General features: G+C 31.9%; 1 protein-coding gene across 1 annotated transcript; it reads left to right on the top strand.

Annotated features, from left to right (window-relative positions):
• Nucleotides 1-17,395: 17,395 nt before the first annotated feature.
• LOC137828901 (uncharacterized) lies at nt 17,396-20,403 on the top strand. Its single transcript, XM_068635647.2, has 2 exons — nt 17,396-18,492; nt 19,029-20,403. Exons 1-2 carry the CDS (start codon nt 18,283-18,285, stop codon nt 20,247-20,249), a joined length of 1,431 nt encoding a protein of 476 aa, XP_068491748.2. The 5' UTR covers nt 17,396-18,282; the 3' UTR covers nt 20,250-20,403.
• The last annotated feature ends 3,445 nt before the right edge of the window (nt 20,404-23,848 follow it).

The raw sequence follows: 23,848 nt of genomic DNA, 5'->3' as shown, positions 1-23,848 counted from the left end.
GCGAGTCTGGTTCACTCCGCGATCTCCTTCGTTCTTCTCGGGGAGTTGAAATGCTCAAACAAGAAGCACGTTGAGATTGTTCTGAAGCTGCAACAACTTTGATTGGTTCTTTTCCCTATATAAACAGGAGTTCCGTTCACATCTCACACACAGCTTCTCAGTCTCTTCCTCTTCTCACATCTCATTCACAACTTCCTCACTCCCTCTTCAATCCTTTATTCTTTTCTTTTACTTTATAATTTTTCTGGGTTTTGAATTCTTACTCTAAGGAGTTTACTTGCTAGTTTTGATTCTCAAAAATTTTCAAGAAATTTTTATTGTATTTTAAAGGACTTGGACAATACATCTTTTAAGGCTCGAAGGATACTCTATGCAGATATAGCGGAATAACACTACAGAGCTTTCTCCCCCATAACCAAATGTTCTCTTTTTTCCTGTGTATACATGTATTGTAATCGCTGATATGGTTCAAAAAGATCCTTCTTCATGTCACTTTCCACTCTCATGTCTCATTTGACCAATATCTCATATTGCTGATGTAATTTAAATTCTGCTTTGAAATTAAGAACACAACCCATAAAATCTCTCTTTCCTAACCATTTATCTTCCCACAATTTGGTATTTGTCCCATCTCCAAATCTTTTGTACAAGCCTTTATTAAACTATTTGGTATTATTTTCTTCACCACGTACTTTTCTCAAATCTCTCCATCAAAAGAAAGTGTTTCATTGTATATGGTCCATCCATTACTCTGCAGTCACCATATATATTTTGATTGCAGCAAATGTTTCTAGAGATTATCACCTTCTGATCATATAATTATTACCACCTCCATTTTCCCAATAGAGCCTCATATCGAAGGAGGTGATGTCCATCAATCACTTGTGTGTGTCATACAAGATATAACATGGCTTTAAAACTAAGATTAATACTGCATGTGCCTGATAATCCTTCCACTGTAGTTTTATGATTTTATTCGTTTCAATTTTAATTTTTTTATCTAGTGTTTGAGTCTGTCACTATTTCCTCTTACACCCTAACCTTATGTATGTCATTATTAATTTCCCATCTAGGGATTTTATTTTTTAACTTTTGTTTTGTTTATTTGTACTTTTTAACATTGAGTTGAGGGTATTTGACTAGTATTATTCTATGAATATACTGTGCTCTTCAGAGAGAAATTATTAACATAATTCAACCTCACTGTCGTGCATAAGCGTTCTTCTAAACGCAGTATGATGCTTAGAAACTTCAGTTTTGAGAATAACAATCAAAATGATACATCAAACTTCAAAATGTTAAATTATAATAACTTCACAAAATTTTGTTTTCTTCTATTTCTATATTTTAAATTTTTCTTATTTTTAGTTAATATAAAATTTTGAAGACACTCTTTAAAAATTATTGAGCATGAAAATAGAGAAAAGTATAATGATAGATGATACGAAGATTAGATAGACGACTTTCAGTGACTCGTATTAGGATAATAGAATTTAAGTATAAGTGAACTTCAAAAAATTAACTTTATAAACTAAATTTTATATAAGTAGTTAGAAAAAGATGTTAAATAGTTTTGTCTTTTCTGTTTTAGTTTCCTGTTTCAAATAACTCTGTTACAATAAAGACCTATTATTTAGGAGAGATTCTAACCACTACACTATAGGTATGTAAAGCGTAGAATTTATTTTTTTTGCTTTTGTGTAAGGGCTATTAATAGTCACATATATGTTCAATTTTGTGCACACTTTCTTTGTTCAATTTTCTAAATTTCTAAAGTTTTGATTTCCAACATTCGGTATCAAGAGCTAGGAAAAGGACCTGACTAAAATAGGAGTGTGAGGGTGAGTGAAGCATGACAACTTCAGAGAAATTTGTGACTATAAAGTTTGACGGTCACTACAACCATTGGTCAATGTTGATGGAGAATTTCTTAAGGAGCATGGAGATGTGGAATCTGGTGAGTGAAGGGATTTCGTCATCAACAATAGGAACTTCATCAGCAAGTGAGACGCAGAGGAAGAGCATCGAGGAAGCTAAGCTCAAGGATCTAAAGGTCAAGAATTTCCTGTTCCAAGCAATGGACATGGAGATCATGGGAACTATTTTTGATAAAAGTACATCAAAGGTGATCTGGGATTTGATGAAGCAGAAGTACCAGGGATCCACCAAGGTGAAAAGAGCACAACTACAAGCTTTGAGAAAGGAGTTTGAAATGTTAAATATGAAGGAAGGAGAAAAGATTGATAACTTTATTGCACGAACCCTAACAATGGTGAACAAGATGAAGGTGAATGGTGAAAATACGCAATCAAGCACAATGGTAAGCAAGGTTTTAAGATCTTTGACTCCCAAATTCAATTATGTTGAATGTTCAATTGAGTAGTCAAATGATTTAGATGCCATGACTATTGATGAGCTCCATGGAAGTCTCCTTGTTCAAGAATAGAGAATGCTAGGGTGTTAAGAGGAAGAATAAGCCTTAAGGGTATCTTATGATAAGTCAGGAAGAGGAAAAGGCAGAGGTGTTGATCAAGAGTGATCAAGTGCTTTGTAGAATCCAAATCCAAGATGTTTGATTGAAGGTTGGTTTTGCTATTGTGTTTGGGTGGAATCTAGGTAGAATAAAGTGTGATCCACTCCCTTGTTGAATCTAAAACTAATGTGAATTAAAACCTTTTTGAAATTAAGTGTTTTTCCAACTAAGTGAAAAGAAACCTGTTGTTTTGTCGAATCAACCGGTTGTTTTACTCTTAGGAGTTTTTGAAAAATGTTGAAAGGTTTTTGGTTTGGTTGACTTAACTGTCAAACCAAAACAATTGGTTGTTTCGTGGTTTCAAACAATTGTTTCTTTGAAAATCCTAACAGAATTCAATTTTGAATGGTGAATTTGTTTTAAATGTTTTCTAACTGAATATGCTCCTTCATTAAATGTTTTGACCAATCTTTGGAAAATATAAATAGTTTGTTTATGTTTTCAAATAAGTAAGAAACAGTTTTGAGGAATTCAGTTTGACAGATTTGATCTTAAGATTTCAAGATTCACATCAAGCTTTGGGTTTTCAAGTGAGAGTGGAATAGGATTGCAATTGTATTCAATTCAGATTGTATTGTGATCAGGTGTAATCCTTTCTAAACCTACTGTATTTATGGTATTGTGTTGCCAAGGAGTGTTGTGTGTTCTTGAGGTGTTCAAGATCAATACTCTTGGTGTGGTTTGCCAAAGGTAGTGTGTTTCTTGAGGGGTTCAAGGTCACTACTTTGGTGTGTTGTGTTTTTGTAATTTGGTTTGGTTACATAGTGGTTTACCGAGTGGTTTTTGGGGACTGGATGTAGCTCTTGGCTTAAGAGTGAACCAGTATAAACTGCTTGTGTGATTCTCTCTTACTCTAAACTCCTTTAAATTCTGTTTTAAGTTGTTTGTGTTTTTAACTGGTATAAACAACCGATTGTGTGTTCCTTTATAATTGTTAATGTTCTAAGCCAACTTGATTCCTATTCTGGATTTATACATAAAATTTCATTAAACCTGAAAAAGCTTTCAAAAACCTCCTTTAAATAATTCACCCCCCCCCCCCCTCTTGTTTAAGGCCATATATTCTAACAAAAGGCTCATTCCGAGGACGTCGAGGTAGAGAAAGAGGGAGGTCCTATCAAAATAAAGCCACAATAAAATGTTTTAAATGACATCAATTGGGACACTATCAATATGAGTGTCCTAATTGGGAGAAGCAAGTAAACTATGTTGAACAAGAAAAAGAAGAGTTTTTGTTGATGTTATATGTCGAATTTGATCAAACCAAAAGCGAAGAAGTTTGGTTCCTTGATTCTGGGTGCTCCAATCACATGACTAGTAACAAAGAATGGTTCTTAGAGTTGGAGGAAGGACTTAAACAAACCGTAAAGCTTGGTAATGACACCAAAATGGTAGTGGTTGTTAAGGGAAGCGTATGTTTTCAAGTGAATGGCATCACTCAGGTAATTTCAACTATTTTTTACATACCTGAATTGAAGAGCAATTTGGTAAGCATAGGACAACTTCAAGAGAAGGGTTTAGCCATCTTAATTCAGCAAAGGACTTGTAAATCTATCATCCTCGAAGAGGGTTCATTATATAGACTAATATGAGTGAAAATAAAATGTTTTATCTATTAGCATCTATGGGACCAACAAAGAATTTTATGTGTCTTCAAGCTGAAGTCTTTTCTGAAAAATAATCTCATTTGTGGCATCGTCTCTTTGGCCATTTGAATTATATAGGATTGAGAATGCTTGCATACAACAAGATGGTAAATGGCGTGCCTCTGCTCAAAGTTCCAAAGAGATTATGTGAAGTTTGGTTGGTTGGCAAACAACACAGAGAATCTATACCAAGGCATAGTTCAGAGATAGCATCGAAGCAGCTTCAACTTGTGCATTCTGATCTATATGGACCAATCAAACCAGTGTCCAACAGTGATAAAAGGTACATCATAAGTTTTATTGATGATTTTTCATGAAATCAGAAGCTTTTGCTGCATTCAAGAATTTCAAAGCAGGTGTTGAAAAGGAAATTGTTGCACATATAATTTGTTTGAGAAGAGATAGAGGAGGTGAGTTCAACTCAAATGAATTTTGGGGATTTTGTAAAACTCAAGGTATAAGCAGGCAGTTGACAGCGACATACACTCCACAACAAAATGGAATTGCTGAAAGGAAGAATAGAACAATTATGAACACTATGCGTTAAATGTTAGCTGAGAAGAAAGCTCCAAAAATGTTTTGGGCTAAAGCTGTAAAGTGGTATGTGCATATTCAAAATATGAGTCCAATAGTAGCAGTAAAAGAATAAACCCCAGAGGAAGCATGGAGTGGTGTGAAGCCAATGGTGGATTATTTTTAGATCTTCGGGTGTATAACTCATGTTCATATTCTAGACCAGAAAAGGAGTAGGTTGGATTCCAAGAGTAAGAAATGTGTATTCTTGGGGGTTAGTGATGAATCCAAAGCTTATAGGTTGTGTGATCCAGCCAATAAGAAGATTATCATTAACAATGATGTGTGATTTGAAGAAGAAGAAAGTTGGGATTGGAGCAGAACTGAAGAAGAGTTGAAGTTAGAAGATGATATAGAAAAAAAATTGAAAACCACACTAAGGAGGAGAATGTTGAGAATGTTTCAGATGGCAGTAACAACTTAGATATCTTATCTTCAAATGAAGTAAACACTGAAGAAGTTGCAGTTGAAGGCGGGGTGAAAGAATCAGAAAAGAACCGGTCTAGATGGAGGATTATGTAATAGGTGAAGGTCTTTCAGAAGAGGAAGATATGGATGCAATGATGATAGCAACATCAGATGATCCATTCTCGTTTGAAGAGGCATTCAAGAGCAAGAAGTGGAGAGAGGTTATGACAGTAGAAATTGAAGCTATAGAGAAGAAAAAGACTTGGGAACAAGTTGATTTGCCTAAAGGTGCTAAGCCCATTGGAGTTAAGTAGGTTTTTAAGACCAAACTTAATGAAAATGGGGATGTGGAGAAATATAAGGCAAGATTGGTACCCAAGGGTTATGCACAACATTATGGAGTAGATTATACTAAAGTATTCACACTAGTAGCAAGACTTGACACCATTCGAGTAATACTTGCAGTACAGCACAATATGGATGAGAAGTTTTTCAGCTTGATGTTAAGAGTGCCTTCCTTCACGGTGATCTCAAGGAGAAAGTTTTTGTGCACTGAATTTAAAAAATCAATGATGATGGAATTTTATATGTCTAATATGGGAAGAATGAAACACTTTCTTGGAGTATAAATGTTGCAAAATTCAAATGGGATTTTTATTTGTCAAAGAAGATATGTGTGAGAGGTGTTAGCAAGGTTTGCAATGGCAAGTATCAATGCTATAAAAAAATCCAATAGTACTTGGTACAAATATGAAAAAAGATAAAGATGAACTAAAGTTAATACAATTTTATTCAAACAAGTAGTTGGAAGTCTCATGTATCTAACTGTGACTCATCCCGACTTAATGTATGTTGTAAGTCTTATTAGCATGTACGTGTCTAGGCCAACCATGTCACACTGGTTGGCAATCAAAAGGATTCTGAGGTATGTTAAGGTAACAACTGAGCTAGGCATTCTCTATAAGAAGGAAGAAAGCAGTGTAAAACTCTTGGCATTTACAGATAGTGGATATGCTAGTGATCTTGATGATAGATGGAGTACTTCTGGATATGTGTTCATGATAGTGTCTGGAGTTGTATCATGGTCTTCAAAAAAATAACCAGTGGTGACTTTGTCTACCGCTGAGGTTGAATATATTGCAGCAATTCTCTGTGCATGTAAGTGTATATGGCTCAAGAGGATTATGGAGAAAATTGGAATGGAGGAAGATGAACGTACTATAATTCATTGTGATAGCAGCTCTGCCATTCAGTTGGCTAGGAATCCAGTTTTTCATGGAAAAAATAAGCATATTCATGTGAGATTTCATTTCCTGAGAGCCTTGGTGAATGATGGTGTTGTGGAACTGAAGTATTGCAATACTCAAAAACAAATTGCAGATTTGATGACAAAGCCAATTAAGCTGGAGCAGTTTGAAAAACTATGTGGTATGCTTAGAATGATTAATGCATCAGAAGTAAACTAAATACATATGTTTTAGTTTAAGGGAGGAAATGTTAGCTATAGTTTTGTATTTTCTGTTTTAGTTTAGTGTTTCAAATAAGTCTGTTACAATAAAGACATATTCTTTAGGAGAGATTCTAGTCAATATGTTGTAGATATGTAAAGCGTAGAATTTATTTTTTCTGATTATGTGTAAGGGCTATTAATAGCCAAAAATCTCTTCAATTTTGTGCATACTTTCTTTGTTTCTTTCTTCAGTTTTCTAAATTTATAAAGTTCTGATTTTCAAAGATGAAAAAAAAATGTGTAAGTTTATATTTTAAAGTAATTAGTTGTGATTTGTCTCTCTACAAAATGGGATTGTATACGGACATGTCTACCTAAACCAAAGTGGGGAAGAAAAATCATCATAGAAAGGTAGTAAAGAGAAAGAAAAAAATACTAAAGAAAAGGCTGAGCTTTGCATATAATTTATTTCCCTCTCCAACACAATCTTAAAAATATGTTATTTGACAATATTATGATCAATATACTTCAACAGTAACTTTAATATATCCTAATGAGATTTTTAATAATTTTTCATTTCTTAAGCATACCTATTAAGATCCATATATGTTTTCCAGTAAAATTGGCTGTATCACACATTTCTGGTGCAGATCATGACAGAGACAAAATGAATTTGAAAAACCATTCAAGAAATATGTCAAACATGTTATCAATGTGGAAAAGGTTTAAAAGTATGTCAGCACTCAACTTTTTTTAAAACGCATTTAATGGTACAATAACTTTTCTGTCAATGAGTTTAGGAATTTCTTATAACAATAAAGAAATTTAAATGCGCGCTTAGTTAGTTCATAAGAAACGTACACTTTTTAATTTCGAAAAAAAGGAGCGTGTAGCATTGGAGTCTAATTTTAATGATTGTAGCAGATTTGGACCAAGAAAATTGGCTACTAAAAAGATTCCTGTTGCTTTCGCAGCGTGGTTTCAATAAAGCCCTTCTCTATTGAACCAACTCTATCTTAATAATTACTCGATTAATATGCAACTTTTTTAGGAGGAGTTTTTCTGTTCATCATTCATGCAATTCTAGAAATTAAGTTATTTGAAAACAAAAAGATATTTATCGACATTACATTAATGCACATAGACAGATTACTGTTTGTTTCTTCTAATTTTTGTCTCAGACTGTAAGCCACCGGTTAGAGCAAGTTTAATTTAATCTTCTATCTAACTCAATTATTTTTAGTTAAGTTCAATTTTTTATTTATTTACCAATCTAGCTTAATTATAATTTGGTTTAGTTGAGTCATATATAGATCGAATAATTTTTCAAAAATATTTTAATGTTTCTTAATAATAATAAGGTTACGAGAACATCTATAATGTATAAAATTTGTTAAAACGAGATAAATAGAAATATAATATGAATTAGTAATTTGTCTCCAAAAATTATCTAGTAATGGTATCTTTCATCAAGAAACAGTAAAATTGTTAGTGATGATAACACCCAATTTACATGCAAATACAAAGATAATAAAGAAAGAAGGAATCAGGTGTAGTATATACGTATTGGAGTATTAGACAATGCGAGTCCCGACGTGTGGAGGGTGGTGGCGTGGCAGAGTACTAGCAGGGCAGAATGAGTAAGGTTATCGGTGACATGAGATGAGAGAAAATTCTTATGAATCCATATTTTAGTCTCAAGTCTCACAATCATTAAAGCAAAAAGAAATAATACTTATAAATTTGTGTAAAATATTATTTTTTTCCTGTCCTATTCTTATTCAATCTTTTCTCTACGAATGTGTTGTATCTTATTGTTATTCAAAAAAAAATTCTACGATTATCAAATAGAAAAGATATTTATATATTGTATGGGTCAGTAGGAGACAAGACGAGTTTGTTTTGATCTTGGTGATTGATTGTCCAAGTCAAACAGCACATAAAGAGACACAATAAATAAACAGACAACAACAACAGTGTTGAATGAGTCAATTCGCATTTCGAAATATACGGAAAATATCTTCAACATAACAAATAAAACTGATTAACGGAAAGATACACGTTTTGGTATTAAAGGAGGGTCCATAAACCTATACTATAAATAGAGCCCTCTATGGAGGAGTAAGATACGTTTTTCACATTCTATCAGAACACACCTAAACTAGAATACTTACTTGAGCGTCGAAGTACCTTTTGCAAGTAACCCCCGACCGGCCGAGCGTCAGCACTAAAGGAAGGAGACTCAAAGAAATTAGGAGACCACTGACATAACAATCGTACATCCAGTCACAGGTACTATCTGAGACCCTCGGCCTATACAGGTACATGTATATTTGTTCAATGCATGCCTATTGTTTATATATAATCAGATTGGAGAGATGTGTTTCATATAACTTGTTACTTCCTATGTTATGCATATCTACCAACAATTACACCAAACTATTATCTTATTTTTACCACGTATAGTATACATTGATACACGTTTTATATACATCTATATGAAAAATATAGTAATTCCAATACTTGCCCTCTAGTTGGTGAGTAAATATCATAGACTCTCAACTTGTTTCACAAAGTCACGAACTGATCTTTCTCGAGAGGCTTAGTAAATATACCTGCTAATTGACAATGTGAAGAGACATGTGATAGACTTATCATCCCAGCTTGCAATTTTTCCCGTACGATGTCACAATCTATCTCGATATGCTTCGTACACTCATGACATACAAAATTTGTTGCAATATGGAGTGTCGTGTGGTTATCACAATACAAAGGTGTACGCATGCTAATTGGAACTTTGAGGTCTCGTAGGATATAATATAACCATGTTAGCTCCAGACAAGCATTTTTCATGGCCCGATATTCTGCTTCGGCAGATGACCTTGATACGTTGGTTTGTTTCTTAGACTAACAGGATACCAATGAATTTCCCAGGAAAATGCAATAGTTGTTGAGTGATCTTCGAGTAATACGACATCCTCCCCAATCTAAATCGCAATAGGCTTTCATCTTAAGATCATTATTAGAGGGAAGTAATAATTATTGCTCGGGTGTCCGCTTGATGTACTTCAGAACCCGTAATGTTGCATCCTAGTGTGTTTTGCGAGGCTCTTGCATAAACTGACTTAAAGTTCTAACTGAATAGACAATATCTAGCCTTGTGATGGTAAGATAAATGAGTCTTCCAACTAACTTGCGACATTTAGTTGTGTCATGTAATAAATCACCATAAGTAAGAGTGAGTTTTAAATTTTGCTCCATAGGGAACTTCTCTGATTTTACCCCAATTAGACAAAATGTCTAACGCGTATTTTCTTTGAGACATAAAAATGCCATGTTTAGACCGAGAAAATTCAATTCCCATAAAATATTTTAAGGTGCCAAGATCCTTGATTAAAAGATGTTGGAGAAAAAATTCCTTGAGATACTTGATCTCACCATCATCATTTCCTATTAAAAGCATATCATCGACATAAAGCAAGACAATTGTGAAAGATGATCCAACAATTTTGGTAAATAAAGAATAGTTTGTTTTTTATTTAATATATCCTGCTTTTTTAATAAGCTTAGAGAAAGTAGCAAACTTGTTTCAGGATGCTTGTTTTAATTTGTACAAGGACTTATGATGCCAAAAAACTAGATTTTCCCCCTATCAGCGAAATCTGGGAGGAAGCTCCATGTAAACAATTTCATGAAGGTCACCGTGCAAAAATGCATTTTTTACATCAAGTTGATACATGAACTAGTTTCTAACAGCTACAATAGTGAAGAGACAATGTAATGTCGTAAGTTTAGCAGTAGGAGAAAAAGTCGCAATATAGTCAATCCCTTCCACTTGCATGTAGCCTTTGGTGACTAAGCATGCCTTATATCGTTTGATGCTCCCATCAAACCTGTATTTTATTTTATAAACCCATCGACATTCCATGGGTTTGTGGCCAGCTGCTAATGAAACAATGCTCCAAGTGTTGCTTTTTGTCAATGTTGATAATTCAACTTCCATGGCTTCCTTCCAGTGGGGACAGAGAATGACCTGATCATATGATGAAGGCTTTCTATGTGTAGAAATATTAGCTAAAAAAATGCAGTGAGCAGAAGATAAGTTGGAATAAGAAATTAAATGAGAAACTGGGTATCATGTACCTGGGAAAGAACCTTGGCTAGGAGTGCACTGATAGGCGCGAGGTGGTAGCAAGTAATCTTTATGCCATGCAGAAGGATGCTTGAGATATGTAGAATGTCGAAGTGGTTGTATAGAAATATTAGGGGATGAATTAGGCGCAGGAGATTCAATGGTCATTGGTTCAAGAATAGGCTCAATGGATATGAGTTCGGTAATGAGCTCAATAGGTATTTGTTCGGTAATGGGCTCACTGGGCAAAGTTGGTGAAGCCGATTTTCAGTTCGGTAGTGTGGTTGGAAATGTACAATTATAGGTTGCCAAAAATACGTAAATGTGTAACAGATAGAACTAGGTTGTATAATAGTTGAAAGGGTGTTTTATCTGATAGAATGGGGGAAGGTAAGTGGTTAATGAGGAAAATCACAGTTAAAACACAATCTCCCCAAATATTCATAGGTAAATTAGAATGATAAGAAGAGATCACACAATTGTGAGGATATGACGGTGTATACACTCAACCACCCCGTTTTGTTGGAGGGTATAGACACATGTGTGTTGGCATTCAATAAAAAATTGACGCATGGAAAGAAATTTCGTACCCTTATATGTTCAAACGACTTTAACACGAATGTAAAATTGTGTATATGCAAATGTGATGAAAGATTGTAGTATATGCTCAGTATTTGATTTGTGTTGCATCAAAAAGACCGAAGTGCATTTAGTGAAATCATCGACGATGGTTAAAAAAAATCATGCATTTGAATAAGTAGGTGATTTATTATGAGGACCCCAAATATCATGTAACAAATCAAATGGACGTTGTGTATTTATTGCACTAAAAGAAAAAGACAATTTTGTTTGTTTAGAAATGGGACAAATATTGTAGTTATTATGAGTACACATATTGAAAGAAAATAATAAAGATGCCAATTTTAAACGAGATGAAGACAAATGGCCAAATCTCATATGCCAGAGATCCATTTTGTTGGAAACATGAAAAGTGTCAGACAATTTTTGAAAGGTTTCATGTAATAAAAGACCACCTCATTGCCAATTATCCTCCCTGTAGCTAAATCCTACAGGATACAACCATTTGGAAGTAAGACCATGCAACAATTTAGAGCTTTAGTGAATTTACTTGTTGAAATAAGATTTAAATGAAAAGAAGGGACACATAAAATATGCTCTAATTTGATATCCGTATTAAATTGGACGATCCTTTGGACATGATTGGGGCTATTGAACTTGTAGGAAGGTTTACCAAAAAAACTGATGATGGAGTTGAATTAATAAATAATTTTGGATTTGAAACAATATGATCAATTGCCCCACTATCCAAAATCCATGGTTTTGTGAAGACAAAATTTACTAAAGTATTAAAGTTCATGAGAAAACCTGCTGCATTTGCATAAACATCATGGTTACCCAAATTAATCATCGACAATTTTTGTTGTGTCTCGTCCGGTATAATTAATGAATATGCCTGTCGAATGTTAGACAAGGGAGACATCACTAAAATATTAGATCGGACACCTTTATAGGCATCATTGAGACCCATAAGAATTTGCATTAAATAGTCTTCTTTCATCTTGCCATTGTATGCTTTCATTTTATTACAAGGCAAGAATGAGCGATATGTGTCTAACTCGTCCCAAAGGCTCTTGATTTTTATGTAATATGATGAAACAGACAGAGTAATTGTGGCAATGACTTTTTGTATCTGAAAAATTGCAAGAGCCATTGATTTGCTCCACGTCAAGTAGTTCGAGCCATTCTATTTCTCTAGTACAAGTAGGTGTCTGGGTTGATCTGACTGATGTACATAGTATGGATTTGATGTATTCGTAACAGCGTCTTTGGAGTTTTCGGCAGATATGGTTGTGAAGGGAAAAAATGGTGAAAGAAAATTTTGCAGAGTCATCAAAAACGGTGCTCTGACACCATATCAAATATTATGGAAATAATATTTCTGTATATTCATTCAACGTATGTCTACTGTTTATATACAATCAGATTGGAGAATATATGCTTCATATAATTTGCTACTCCATATGTTATGTCTATCTATCAACAATTACATCAAACTATTACCTTATTTTTACCACGTATGTTATACATTGATACACTTTCATACATGCATATGGAAAATATATATAATAATTCCAATAACGATGTTATCAAATGTGTTATGTCTTATTTGTTAAGACTTAATTGTTAGAAAAAGGTTATGATATGTTTTCGAAAATAAAATTTGAGTGATTAAAAATATAAATAACTTAGAAGTATTCAAAATTTATATGAAAGAGAAAAAAAACTTTATTTTAGATTTATTGAAAGAAGAGTTGACTACAATAAAGAAATTAAAAAAAAAGAGATAAATATCTCTAGAAAAAGTTGAATGACTGAGAGAAGAAAATATGAAAAATCATATCCTAACATTTCACAACCAAAGAGTCCACAATAGATAGATAAAAAAAAAGATGAGGTTGATAAGAAGATATACAAATTGAATGTCAAATTAAATGAAGATGTGATTCCATGAAAGAAAGAAAAAGATAAAAAAATTACAAGTAAAAAAGAGAAGAAAATCAAATATTAAAAGAAGAATCAAATTTAAATAAAGAGATATTAAGGCGCTAAGAAATATTAAAGAATATTTATTTCTTATTTAGATTTTCATGAAATTAAAATTGAAATATTGTTAAAATTCGATATTGTGTGTTAAATGTGTTTTTTTTTTCTACTGTCAAGTGTGTGTTGCACGACTGAAATGGTGAGTTGAGGTAAGATTTAGTGGGGTGTGCTTAGCAAATTGGCTTTGGACCATGGAGTACCAGAAGATTTGTAGTGTAATTTTAGTAGAAAGGTGCATAGTGTAATCTAATGTGATTTGAAGTTGAGTAGTTAAGAGGTCAAGTCTGAAATATTGACTAATTATGAAATTGATTTGTTGTTTAGTCTAGATGGTCCTAACTAAACCTATAGTAGGTCAAATCGACCCATATAAATCTTAACTTATTTCAACCATCCTAATAATGGATACATACATAAATAATAGTCGCATGATAAAAAGTATAACTATTATTTTAATAAAATTATTATAGAAATATATAGTACATTATATTATATATTTATTATATATTTTATTGATTTGATGAAAGTGATTGAGTGTATTAATAAAATTTTGAGTTAGTATTGTGTGTGAAGATATTGTAAAGACAGGCATAATGTTGTATCTGTGAAGTAGTTGAGAGGCTAAGGTATCCTTAGAATAAAAGGGCAGCGACATAAATTTGTAGGGAAGAAAGTTGGAGAGAAAGTGACTTATGATGCTACATTAGTTCCTCAAAGAAAGGTAACAAAGTTGTGCTGCCTTTGGCTACACATGCTTAGCTTAACCTTTTATCATTTCGTCATCCTCCCCATCCCCTACTTTAGGGTGGTCCTTCTTCCTAAATTCCCAACACCTTTTTCTTTTCTTTTTTTTATCTTCTTTTCTCAATAACTCTTACTTACACCCCTCATCTTCTTCCTATTCTCATCCAATCTCATTTACATTGTTTCGATCGGATAATAAAACCAGAGAATAAAAAAAGAATAAATAAATAAATTAGATAGCATCTTAAAGAAGCAATTTCCCCTCCCTTCATTTCTAATTTAACTTTTCAAAATATTTTTCATACTTATTCCCCTCCTCCAGGGCTGAACACTAATGGTGCACTCAATCTTACTCTCTCTCACCAGAATTGGAGGACTCAAAAGGTTTTTTTTCTATTTTTTTATTCTAATTCTTAAGAATAGTTTAAACATTCATGTTATAAAAAATATGTACTATTTAATCACAAATTAATATTTAATAAATTTATTGATTTTTACATAATTATGATAAACTTTTAAAATCATATCTCTCATTATTTTTTATTAGTTGAACACTTTTTTTTCACAATAATAATTTGCGAAGTTTAAGAAAGTTAAAAAAACATAAAATTCAAATAAAATTGATGGTACAAGTAAACGAGTAAGGAAATTTAACTAAATGGTGCAATTTTGTACTAAATTTCCCAATCATTATAGAATTGGTTTCTATTGCAGCAGATGATCTTAGACGTGGTTAATGTCGAATGTAATTAATCCTTTAGACGGTTTCTATTGTTTTAGATTGCTCTTCACTTTGGTTTCTATTGCCGCAAATGACCTTAGACGTGGTTAATGTCGAATGTAATCAATCCTTTAGACGATTTCTACTATTCTAGATTTCTCTTCACTCATCTTAGAGCTATTGTATTTGGGTTAGGATTAATGGTTATGTGAGTGCCTTCATATGAGATAGTGAGTATGGTTATTGAAATAGTAGTTTTTGCACCAAAAAGACCTAATTTGTTTTTATTTATTATGAAAATAGGTAAACTTTTATTTATTTATAACTTTGGGTACATCGTGTCTCATTGACACAACTTTATTTCAAATATTTTGTTATCATGACACACGACTTCAATTTGAATTTGGACGTACAACAATGTGATGTCATGGTAGGACAATTTTGATTCAAAATATCATGAAGGTCGAAATCGTACATCGTTAGCACGACTTTGATTAAAACTTTCATTAGGTTAATTGAAGTTGTGTATAAGTGATATGACTTAAGTGTAAAAAAATTAACTGAATTTGTGTATGTCTCTAATGACTTCAATTGTTTTATTTTACACTAAACTCGAGTTATACCACTTCAGATTTCTATTCATTTGTTGGTTGTCATGGAGCTGCAAATTGACATTTTTGGTGCAAAAACGACAATTGTTATAAAAATGTAACAACCAAACATAAGAAAAAGAAAGTGGTCCCACATGCTAAAAAATGGTACATAAAAAAATGATGCAAATGCATGGAAGGTGCAAATAGTACGTAAATATATGTAGATCCAACGAAAGAGAAAAAAACCAAATGGTTGCTCCACTTGCATTTTTTTTAAAAATTATTTCTTCATCTAATTCATGTGATCTGAGAGAAAAATCTCCAATCCAATTTTCAATAAAATCAAAAAAAAAATCAAGGGTGATCCCATGTAAAGAAGGCACATGAATGTAAACAAACACTACCAAATTGTTTGACTAGTCACGCATTTGAAGTAAACAAAAATAATAATAAACCTAAAGAAAGCAACAAATAAAACAAAAACCAAACAGAAAAAATTAAGAAGCTGCAAAAATCAAAAGGGCAATTTGCAACCTCATGACAACAAATAAATTAATAAAAATTTGAAGTTGTGTCACTCTTACACTACATTCATTGATTTACTTTGCACTCAAGTCGTATCATTCATGTACGACTTTAATTAATCTTAATAAATTTTTTAATCAAAATTGTGTCAATCATGTACAATTTCAATCCTCAATATTTTAAATTAAAATTATTTTATTATAACACAACTTTAATATATGTCTAATTTTAAATCGTAATGAATCCAACTCTTTAAAAAAAAAAGTCGTATGAAGAAAGTATGACATACCCAAAATCATAAATGATTTTTTTTACTCATTCACTTAATAAATAAAACAAATTTGATCATTTTGATTAAAAAAGTAGGTCATAGTTTGTTCTATCAAAAACTCTTGCCACAGCTGACAAATATATTAAAAAATATACCTTTAGCTAATAAACCAGTTAATTAGGGACAAATTCTGCTACTTGTAAATAATTTTTGTCTTCCACTATTCTTCGTGAACACTTATATTACTAATTATTATTTTCTTAATATATGTTTATTGCATCCAGAAATTGCAAAAAGATTCTACAAAGTGCGTAAAATACAAAGGGCCACATTGTCTATGTTTTTACGTGACTTTTTTTCTCAAAATTAAGAATTGAAAATTGGGAGAAACGGTAATATACATTTTTGACAAACTTGACATTAAATTGAAAAGAAGACAAAGAAATATTAGCACCGAGCCTCTTTTTAAAGGAGTCCACGATAGTTGATGATAATTATTGTGCCAGCTATAAATTCCGCAGTAATATTAATATACACGAAGCAAATCTAGATCAACTTTATTTTCTTAAAGTGTAACCAATCAATGGATTAATTGAAGAAGTTTCAGAAAAAGAGTTTTTTTTTTCGCTTTAATTAGCTAGCATTTAATACAACTTCCCCCACTGTTAGTTTTCTTTAGCAAGTGCAAAAATATTTAGGAAAAAGAAAATGTTAATTTGAGAAGCGCACAATAAAGAAATATCAATTTATTACTGTTAAAATTGTTCCATTTTTCATATATAATTTACATTTTAATAAACAAAATTATTTCTTTTTTGAATTGTAATTTGGTGTAGAGTTGTTAATATATGAAATAATTATATAATTAATGTAGGAGTTTGAGTGTGGATGATTTTGAAATGTGGAAGGGAAATAAGTGAATTTTACTTAGGTATAGGTGGGTACAAATTTTGAGGAGAAAAATAGTGAAGGTACAAGAGGTATGGTCCAACTGTGGAGCTAAGTGTGGTGTGTAGCAATGTGATTAAGTGGTCTCTTGAAATATGAAAAGCTAGCTAGTGAGGTCTCTCTTGTCCAATTAGTTTCAATGGTGCTGTGAAATATACAGCAGCCAAAAACACTAGACAACGAGGCAACCGCGGATAAAAACCTTATTTGTATTGCATGTTTTTACACGCACCTCTTCTTCCTTTTGCATGGATATGGTCCCCTGCTACGCAATCTCCTTCTATTTCAAACTCAACGCTCTTTCAAGCCTTCAACTAATCCCTCAACTCTATCCCTTTATTGCCTTCAACTACCAATAACACTTTTCAAAGCCTATCAAAGTTGTCACTACTAACACACATTATTTCATCATACTTATTACTACTGTAATAATAGTAATGAATAAGACAATCACATAGGGTGTGCAATTTCCATAGCGTAGCTGCATAAAAAGGAAATACTGTTTTTTAACTTTTTTTTGCTTCCGTTTCATAGGCTTCTCAGTTGCTTCTGCTCTGATCATATTAATGCCATTGTTATTATGACTTTGAGCTTCGAGAACTGTGATAAGATACTGTGTTCTCTCTTAATAATTATTTATATATATATACTTCCTTAGTTTTTTCTATAAACACCACAAGAAGGAAGAGGTCAGGTTTCTTGCTCAGCTTTTGTGTTTCCTCCATTCCCACTATCCTACTATGTTTGAGCATAAATTCAGGATCTTGTTCTTTCTTTCTTATACTACAACCCGTGTTCTTCCAAAACAACTCTAGTTTTCTGTAACGGTCCGTGTTGGGCTTGTTGTCTAAATACCACTTCATTGTTGAGGTTTGAGGCCATCTGTTTTTAACTTTCACCCTTCTTTGCATCTGTTATCACTTACTTGAAGATCGTCTTCCTCTTTTTCTTTCTCACTTCATCTCTAAAATGATAAATGCACATGTAACCCATCAACCATAAGATGCTCTTCAATTCAAGCCAATTACCTCCTACTTGTGCTTCTTTTATCAATTTTGTTTCATCCATCTCGAATTTCTTTCGTGCTTGATAATCCTACTTTGACTCAACATCATGAAGAGCATCAAGGCTGTTAGCCATGCCATATTTTTCATGTTCATCCTCTCTCTGAGTGCAAGATGCTGTGGACAAGAAGACCTTGATATAGCTCCTATAGAGAAAGCAGAGCAAGAAGCTCTATACTCCACCATTCAAGGCTTTGTTGGTAATTCCTGGAATGGCTCAGATCTCTATCCAGATCCTTGTGGTTGGACTCCAATTCAGGTACCTTTAACCAGACACCTAGCTCTGCCATCATTGGTAATACTGCAAGTTGTCTAAGCAACTACTTTATACTGTTCTCGAGATAAGTTTTGGGTAGTGAAAATTTGTTTTTGTTAGGCCACCGTTTCTTGACGAGTGTCAGAAGGAATGGTATAGCTACAAGGATATAGTTCCTGTTTGGTTAAGGACTTGCACAGACTTTTTCATAATCAACAGTGAAACTCTGAACACAAAAACCCTTAAGATTTTGGCTAATTGTTTATAAGTCCGTATAAATAAGACTTTGCACTCAATTTCATTAATGAACGCTGAGGTTAACCTAAGCTTTTAAATTTCTGGTGAAGGCCAAACATAAAAGTACAATACATTGGTTTAGTTCTACCGTTTTTCAGAAGTTCTCCTCTCCTTCTTTTTCAGGAAAACATTCAATTACCCATTCAGCCGTGTATTTGCACTTCAAAGTGGAATTATAAATTAACCAGAACATGGTGATCAATTAGTTGCCTAATAGTGATGTCTGTTGTTTTCTTCTGCAGGGGGTCTCCTGTGATCTGTTTAATGGGTTTTGGTATGTTACTGTCTTGAACATTGGACCCGTCCATGACAACTCGCTGAGTTGTGCTCAAGATTTGGAATTTAGGCCACAGTTGTTTGAGCTCAAGCACCTAAAATCTCTATCCTTCTTCAATTGCTTTCAATCACAGAACAGGTTTCCAGCTATCATTCCATCTGGAAATTGGGAGAAACTGGCTAGCAGCTTAGAATCACTGGAGTTTAGATCAAATCCAGGTCTCATTGGAAACATTCCCTCAGATTTTGGTGTCCTGGAGAACCTCCAATCACTAGTACTACTAGAAAATGGTGTAACGGGTGAAATACCATCTAGCATTGGCAATCTCATGAAGTTGAAGAAGCTTGTTCTTGCTGGAAACTATCTTAATGGGAGGATCCCAGATGTTTTTGATGGGATGAATGAGTTATTAATCTTTGATTTAAGTAGTAATTCATTATCGGGGTCTTTACCTTCGACACTTGGAAGCTTAACTTCAGCATTGAAGCTTGATGTGAGCCACAATCACCTTGAAGGGAATCTTCTAAACGAGTTTGCTAATCTTAAGAATCTGACCCTAATGGACCTTAGGAATAACAAATTCAGTGGTGGATTGACCTTGTCTTTGCAAGAGTTGCACTCCTTAGAGGAATTGGTTGTGTCCAACAATCCATTAGGTGGAGACATCAGGGCCCTAAAGTGGGAAAACCTGAAGAACTTGGCAATTTTGGAACTCTCTAACATGGGGTTGACAGGGGAAATTCCCGAGTCTGTCTCAGAATTGAAGAGGCTCAGATTTTTGGGACTTAGTGACAACAACCTCACCGGCAATCTGTCACCAAAGCTGGAAACTCTTCCTTGTCTCAATGCACTTTACCTAAGTGGAAACAATATCACAGGAGAGATTAACTTCTCTAAAGAGTTTTTGGAAAAAATGGGAAGGCGTTTTGGGGCCTGGAACAACCCCAACCTTTGCTACCAAGTTGGAGTAATTTCAACAAACCATGTTCCATATGGGGTAAAGCCATGCCAGAGAGGGGTAAATTTGTTAGAATCCAATTCAAAAACTGAGCTAATCAATGAGGATATGAATGAGACTTTCCATTTCATAGCTTCTACAGGATTTTCTAGCTGTGCTACTAATGGCTTCTGGTGGACTTTGATGGAAGAAATATTGGTGATGGGTTTATTCCTAATTCTTATATAGCTCTGTAGTATAGAAGACTTCACCTTGGCCTTTATTTAACCTTTTAGGTGTTACAAAAACTTGTATGTTTTTTATGTTTTGTTCTAACATGATCTCATAGTCTTGTCATTTGGCCAACAAGTTAGTTATTCAAGCATATACCTCAACTTTATTATATGCACTTCCCAGTTTCCTTTTGTCCTTGCAGCAGGACGTGCTGCAAAGGGTTTTTTCTTTAATGTTTTGAGGTTACAACAATTTTCTCTCTCAATTTTTGGAGGCAAACCATGTTTACACAACTTTTCACAGAGAATTCTGTACAATGGTACCAATGGAAACTTTTATAGATAATATGGACTTCACTAAGTTAAATTCGTAATTACTAGGCAGTAATGTGAAATCACTTTAACTGCAGAGTGTAGAGTGTTTTGTTGCCTAGTCATTGATTTTCTTTTTCCTGATTTGAACCAATTAGTGCACGCTAAACAATTTAGCTGCATAACAAATTTATAGTGATCCAAAAATGGGGTAGCTTTCAGCTGAGGTTGGTCTAGTACCACACATGGGCAAGTTTAGCTTTCAACTTCACCTAGACAAGAAGAATCATTTGCAATGTTACTTCCTGCTGACTTTTAAACCCTTTTCTTGGATAGTAGTTCAATTTTTTCACTTAAAATTTCAGGAATATTTTTCCTTTGCAATTTTGCACTTCAAATTTCAGGAATATTTCTTGCAATAAAATTTATAATATTATAAAGGTAGATTAAAATTATTAAAAAAAATATAATTTGAATTTTGATTGTATAATATTATTAAAAAATATATAAATTATTAAAAAAATTATAATATTATAAAGGAATATTTCTTTAAGGTAGATTCTCAATATAATTAAAAAATAATAATTTGAATTTTGATTGTATAAAAAAAATTATAAAACCTAGAAAATAGTTTTAGAATAAAAGTGTTATAATTAAAAAGATACCTAAATATTTTATTATTAAAATGAAAAATGTATATAAATAGAAAAATCAATTGTTCATATTTCGTTCTAATATAATCTCTATCTTTTTAAAAATCATTGTCTTTTTCTCATATGTTTTCTCTCTAAGATTTTGACAACCTTCTTCATTAAACTACGATCGAAGGACACCACCAGGTTCCTAATAGAGTAAAGTAATAATGTTTAATTAGAATTTTAATTAGATATTGTTGATTTAGTAAATTACAGGTCGATTGTGATGTGAACGAGTTCTTGAATGTGTTTGAATTGTATTATGAATCATTTGAACTGTAAACATTAGTTAATATTAGTTGTTTGAATCGGGATGTTAAATTTGAATGAAATTGGTTTAGAAATCATGAATATATAGATATGTAGGTTGACAATGGAGTTTTATGAGAGTACATGTCCAACTTTGAGCAGGTGATGTTATTTTGGTATGATATGTTTTATAAAATAAAATTTTGAGTATAACTTTTTGGTGAAATCTTGAAAGAAATTAGTTTTATGAAATTTTATTCTCCTATTTTCGCTCAAGTGAGGGATTTTTGCTCAAGCGAAAGATCCTCACTCAAGTTAGAATAAGACACTAAAATTCACTTTGCTCTCGGATCCATTTTCGTAGTGAAATTTTGGATTGCTCTCATATATGTTTTCGCTCAAGCGAAAGGATTCTCGCTCAAGCAAGAATAGTATTAAAACTGAACTTGCTCTCGACTTTATTTTCACTCAAGCGATATCTATTTTCGCTCAAGCTAAAAAATTAAATTTTAAATTTTTCTTTTAAAAGACTGGTTTATAATTGTTTATTGTTTTAATTAAATTTTTGTAAAATTTTATTCATATATGTGGTTAAAATAAATTAGTTATGTGTTTATGTGATTTTTAGTTATCCTTAAATTGTTTCAAAATATAAATTGTTGTGTGATTGAATGATGTACTCATGTGTAGTATCATATATGAATTGTGTGAAATTATGATCACATAGTAATTTCAGGAAAATAAATATCGTGTTGAGAGTGTTAGGATGTACATTGACTAGAGATTTGTCTAAAATGAGATATTTTGACTATACTGATATATTTGAATCATATAAATGTATTCAGGTAGTGAAAGTAGAAGGAAGTCCACATAACTTTGTCTACCTAACTTTGTCTACCGTTTGAAAAATATTATGGTTTGACTTTTTATTTTTGAAATATATAAATATGAAATTTCTTATGAAGAACATATTTTGCGAAACTGTATAGTTTATATATATTAATTAAATACTATATATCATTTAAATACTATATCATGCATCTAAAATCTAACTAAAATATAGAAGTATATAGAAGTATATACATATAATTGATACAGTTTCTCAAATTATATATATACTTTTTCTATTCTTAAAAAAAGTAGAATTTTTAACTTTTTTTTGTTCAAAACAATAGTTTTTTAAAATGTTAAAACTATTTTTTTGAATAATATCCTTTTTGAAAAATTAAGTAACACTTATATTGAAAAGAAATAAAAATTGTAGAAAAAATGTGAATATTTGTAAGAAATATATATTAATTATATATATCTTAATCGGTATGTTAGAATCATAAACAACTATTTTTTTAAAAAAAGGAATATATTATAATTTATATATAATTTTTTTTATCATCAATTCAATTGTATAAAATTAACTATTTATCATGCCCTGTACACATGTCAAGATATTTATATTTTAAGAAATTAAAATAAAAATGTAAAAAAATGTCATTTCTTTTTCATTTTAACCGTGTGTTTGGTTTTGTGACTAATTAAAAAATAATATTTTTTTCACATTATCAGTTAAAAATAAAGAATAGTTTTTTCCATAATAAATACACATTTTTAGTGTCCCATACGAAACCTAACCTACACTGACGTTTTATTTCTTACTTAGCATAAAATAATTAAAAAAATATTATTTAGTTAAATAAAAATTTTAAAAAACGATATTTATTGTTTGGTTGAAAAAATGTAACATAGAAAGAATACTAATTAATACTTTTAACTTTATTTTTAATTATTTTCATTTATTCTTCTATCTCTTTTTTTTTTTTAATACAAATATTTATTTTATTTTATTTCTCATATATATATAGACATCATCTACTTTTTTATTGAAATTTTGGTCCTTATGTTTATAATTTTAATAATTTTAGTCTCTTAATTTTTAAATATTCATCATTTTAGTGTTGAATTTTTTACCCGATCCCTTAATTTTTATTTTCTGAATTTATTCAATTTAAAAAAAAAAGTCATTGTGTTTGAAAATTGTGGTCTTCCCTCCTATAAAAAAAAGTCACAAATATAGTCTATTTTTCTCAATTTTATTATATCATGGTAGATAATTAAAATGAATATAAAAAATATAAAAACAAATAAAAATGAAAAGATCAAAATTGCGTAAAAAGAATTTCAGGATCAAAATTATATATATTTAAAGATTACAGGGAAAAGGTTAAGGACTAGAATTACCATCAAGCTTTATTAGTGAAATGAAGATGAGTGTTTGACCTTTTATTCTTGTAAAAATATAGAGTTTTGATATTTTGAGATTATTTTGTTGAATTGTTTATTTTGACCCAAACAGGGTATGTTG

Source organism: Phaseolus vulgaris, chromosome 7 (assembly GCF_051622355.1).
Source record: "Phaseolus vulgaris cultivar YP4 chromosome 7, ASM5162235v1, whole genome shotgun sequence".
In the NCBI taxonomy this organism is placed as follows: Eukaryota; Viridiplantae; Streptophyta; class Magnoliopsida; order Fabales; family Fabaceae; genus Phaseolus; species Phaseolus vulgaris.
This window is presented reverse-complemented; position numbering and strand designations above follow the sequence as displayed.